Source organism: Olea europaea, chromosome 4, assembly GCF_002742605.1.
Source record: "Olea europaea var. sylvestris chromosome 4, O_europaea_v1, whole genome shotgun sequence".
NCBI lineage: Eukaryota > Viridiplantae > Streptophyta > Magnoliopsida > Lamiales > Oleaceae > Olea > Olea europaea.
Window position 1 is genome coordinate 535364 of NC_036240.1, and position 5177 is coordinate 540540.

The 5177-nt window shown below is 36.4% G+C and overlaps 1 protein-coding gene across 1 annotated transcript in view; it reads right to left on the reverse strand.

Moving 5' to 3' along the window:
- Positions 1–4671: 4671 nt before the first annotated feature.
- Positions 4672–5177, reverse strand: part of LOC111394016 (protochlorophyllide-dependent translocon component 52, chloroplastic) — a 4519-nt gene continuing 4013 nt past the window's right edge. Inside the window, exon 6 of the mRNA XM_023019806.1 lies at positions 4672–5152. Coding sequence (XP_022875574.1) covers positions 4829–5152 — 324 coding nt within the window. The 3' untranslated portion in view covers positions 4672–4828. The remainder of the gene's footprint in view (positions 5153–5177) is intronic.

Genomic DNA, 5177 nt, shown 5'->3' on the forward strand with positions numbered 1-5177 from the left:
GTTATTCATTTAATAAATACAAAGTGACGTATACATAAAAAACACGAAATGAATAGTTCACTTACATTGTCGAAGAGCCAAGCTCCCGAAGTGGTGATATTGTGGAACCACTTGTAAGCGTTCGAGACCGTCCAGGTACCTATCATGCGGCTAGCTCTGAAAAAATAGGGAAATGTTAAAATAATCATAGACGAGTTGGCGTACAGTGCTTTATTAAAATCATACAATACTTACCCGGGGGATAATTCTCCTCTACTCCGTCTCGAACGCTTTTCATTTGGCGTTATCCACCTCCCTGAATAAGTTCGGGTGCGTCCCATCGATGAACGTCCTCCTCTTGGCCTCAGCCATGAAAGGGGAAACAACATACTGTGGTGGCACTCTCAACCTCTTGCCGACCACCTGCTCCGTCTCATCAACAGCATGTCTCTTACCCTCAATCACGACAGGCGTCCTCTCAACCTCCGGGGCCACCTCATCCGCCCCTCCCATCTGGGCCTCCCCCTCCGTCGCCACCTCCTCCGCCCCTCCCATCGGGGCCACTCCTCCGTCGTCCCCTCTCCCATCCCCATCGGGGCCACCCTCTTTCCCTCTATAGACAACCACAATGATTCTAATGTCTCATCATGTCAAAAATGTGGGTGACCCCCCTCTCCATCACCATCTCTGCTACCCTCTCGATCATCATGTCCACCATCCCCTCTGTCCCCCCATCGCCTAGTAGCTAAATCTCCTCTAAGTGCCGCTACCGTATCCTGAAGGTCGACAATGCAAGACCGTAGCATTCCAACATCATGGGATAGATCGTCAACCCTCCCTGTCAACTCTCGTCCCAGATCATCGACATTCTCCGTTAACTCTCTTCGTAGCGCGTCGACCTCCTCCGCTATAAATTCAGTCAGACGGGCATACAAATCATCACTCTGTGTTGGAGATACACGGGGGACGTGTCTGGATGAGGGAGAAAGAGATACCCTCGATGGTGGCGATGCTAATGGCGGCGGCGATGCCCTCGGCGGAGACAATGCGTATGGCGGCGACGATACTCTCGGTGGAGGTGATGCCAATGGTGGCAGCAATACCCTCGACGGAGGTGATCGTCAATCAGTTGGACCGCCCTCCTACATAAAAACATTAAAAATTATTCAATAAATTTATACGTCGATGATATTCAATAAATTATATTCAATTCACATACCCAATCTCGATCTAGGCTCGGATCAGACATCTCCTCGTCTTGGGTGTGCGGAACGCCTAAATTGAGCACAAGACCCCGAGCCTCCTCTTCCATTGACAACATCAACTTAGCTATGACTTCAAACTCACATATTGACATTTCAACTAGTTCAAGATCATGTAAATAGATTTTAAACTACGTATAATATAAATCACAAATGCATAATACTTACCTGAAAATCATCGAGGAGGGCCGATAACTGTTTCCTAGTGGGACATCTGTCCGCTCGCGACGATCTCCAATGATGCATTCGAGGGCATTGTGTCTCCCCTCGCTTTGCAAAATGGGCCCCAAGTGCAGGGACTGTCTCATACACCCAAATCTGCGACACATACACTTATTATGCATAAATGTAATATACTAAAACTTTAACTTTAATTATATTAAACATTTACATGCACCTCTAAGGGCAATCCATATGCATCATATTTACGCATTGACCCCCTGAACTTTGAGTGTAATATGGTGAAAACATGTACGGTGTTTTCGGAGCATCTTCGGCCCCATGGATAGTTGTTGAACGCATGGATGTCGTCAACAACTTCCAAATGAAATATATCGATGACAGTCTTCTTGTGATGACACCTCATCACACTCTCGAGGATGTAGATCAGCCCAAACTTCAATCTATCTAGCATTTGGTCGCACCCCCTGATCGCGACCATCAACTAGGGTAGATGCACCGACCCATGTCCCTGGAAGTACATCTCGTATAGCCTATTGCTTCTCTCAATGGTTGCATCGTCGCCCGTAATCTTCAATCTAGTGATCAAGCTAAACTCATACATCAAGAAACCGACGACTTTGGCCCCGAGGTCGAAGTGAAGGGAATCGCCGTCGACTGGCCTCAGAAGCCGACATAGAAGTGCATCGATGATTTGTTTTGAGTATTGCACCTCTCGCATATGGTACAGTGGTCAAAGAAGGACTGTCGTAGCATATCTCTGTGATGATCATCAAGCAGCTCCAACACAGCAGTAAATCTCTTAAAGCTACTGTTCCAAGTAGCTTTCCCCGCCATTCATCTCAACTCCCCATCTAAATGATACTCCATCCTGCAAAAATTCAAATGTTAGAACATTGAACAACAGATAATAAAGTAACGCATAATCTCAAAAAATCAAGGTAACCGAATTCTAACTACCATACAATACGCAAGACATTCAAGCTAATAACAAAATAAATTCAATACAAATTTAAAAATTAAAATAATTTAGTTATAAAGAAAATTAATTTTGTATATTACATTTGGAAAATATATTTACAAAAAAAATTCAAATTAAATACATTTTTAAAAAATTAAAAAATATAAATATTATTTAAATAAATTAGAAAAAAATCAAAGATTATTTCATAAAAGAAAAATAAAATGAACAAAATAAATTGTTAATTTCGGATAAGATTATCTATTCAATTATTAAATTATATAAAAAAGGTAATTATAATAATTAAATAAATAAATAACATAATTATTATTTAATCAAATTAAACTAAATTAATTATAAAGAAAATTAATCTTGTAATCATTTGGAAAATATATTTACAAATAGAAAATTTCAAATTAAATACATTTTTAAAAAATTTAAAGAATATTTATATTATTTAAATAAATTTGAAAAAAAATCAAAGATTATTTCATAAAAACAAAAATAAAAGGAACAAAATAAATTGTTAATTTTAGATAATATTCAATTATTAAATTATATAAATAAAAGACAATTATAAAAAATAAATAAATAAATAAATAATATAATTACTATTTAATCAAATAAAAAAATAAATTAATTAAAAAAATTGATTAAAAAAACAAATAAAAATTATATATATATACACTAACAAAATTGCAGACTGTTAACGGTCGGATTGACCCGACTGTTAACAGTCACCGTCTTTTACTATCCCTCCGTCGGAAATCGCCATTGTCGATGATGAAGAGGTCCAAAAATTACAAAAAAATCACATTTTCACCCCAGCATGACCCACAATCTAACTACTTATGCATTTTCATCTAATTAAACCGAATAAACGTAAAATAATTCAATTAATGAAAACTGGAACAAAAAATACAACTTCCTGCGAGAAAACTAATCGGAATATTTCATCCGGTGGTAGATACGTGCTTCTGGTCGTCGATTGAAATCACTATGACGTTGGTGGTTTCGACCGGTGGTTGATCGGTTAGTTTTTCTGGCAATTGTGGCGTCGATTTTTTTGGGTCAATCGGTTAGAGAGGAATCTTTCAAACAGTCTGTAGCCTTGAAGGGTAAAATCGCCCTTTTAATGTAAAGTTATGTTTAAACTTAATTTTTTTAAAATTCATTTAATGGGTCAAAGGCCAATGTTACAATTTGTTACAGTCCAAGAGTCATTTCCATGTATTTCCTCTCAAAAGAGCTCGTCTTTTAGAGTTAATTGTTCAGATGATCACTGAGATTTGGTTAATATCTTTGATTTATCATTGAAATTTTAAATGTCGAATTTTGGTCATTGAACTTAAGTCAATGTCTTTGATTGCTCACTGAACTTAGGTCCATGTGTTAGATCATTGAAATTTAAAATGTTGAATTTTGATCACTGGATTTTGGAATATATTGTACGTTATTCACTAGCATAATTGTTGAACTTTGAAAAATATCAAGTTTATAATGGGTAATGTACAACATTTTTCAAAGTTCAGTAAGTAATGTACAATATTTTTCAAAATTCAGTGAGTAACGTGAAATTTTTTTCAAAGTTCAATGACCAAAAATCGACATTTTAATTTTTAGTGAGCAATCGAAAACATTGACTTAAGTTCGGTTATCAAAACTCGACATTTTAAATTTCAATAATCAATCAAAGATATGAACCTAAGTTCAGTGACTATTGGAACAATTAACTTCATCTTTTACTGACGAAGTTATTGATTCAGAGGGTGTTTGACGGGGATTAAAATTAAGAATTTTTAATAGATTGTGATAGAAGGTTTTAAAGTGTGTGGTTGAAAACTTGTGGAGCCCACGAAAGACGTTGATAACATTGATCGTTTGATTTTGATTTAAATTAAAAACAAATTTTAATCCAAATGAAACAGGTCCTTAGATAGTTTTTGAAGGATACGCATTTAGTTTTCTTTTACCGTTGATAGTGACATAGTTACTATTTTCACAACTGTTAATATAAAATATAGAGGATATTTGGTGGGGATTAAAATTAGATCTTTTAGTAGATTGGAATAAAAGTTTTTGAAATGTGTAGTTGAAAACTTACGAGACCCATAAAATATATGGTTAATATTAGTTGTTTGAATTTGACTGACTTAGATTAAAATCAAATTTTAATCCAAACCAAAGGTGATCATAGATTGTTAAACACTTAAAAGGGTAATCCTTGATGTCGGTCCTATCTTTCTAACTTCTCGACGAGCTACTTGCTTCAAACATAAATATGCTGGATAAACTAATCTCCACAGGAATAAATTATGTAAGGTTTGGGGATAATCGTCTATAAACAAAACTTTAAAATGCCAGTAATGTTTTGTACCTAATCAGAATTCCACGTTTCTAACTTTATATATATATACAAAGCTGTATATGTTAGATACAGGCAGCCTCAGCGGAAGGCATGGTCGTAATCATGGTACCTAAAAGTTGTGTAGATAAAGTGAGACAACCATTTCGAAGCCACAAAGCATAGTACAGCCGTGGATACCAGGGTGTTCCTCACAGCCGCAGACATAATACCATGCTTGCCCGCAGCAACTATTCCAACCGAAGCAATGGAAATGACTTGCAGGGCGATCTCAAGCGCATTGAGACGTTTATATGCAAGATTGCAACTGCTACAATTTACTGTATGGGACCAATACCTGAAAAGAATGCGAAAAATGTGTACAGTGAAAATGCAACCTCTTACATTCGCGTTGATTCTTACCAATTAAAATCAAAGAAGAGTCTTTGAG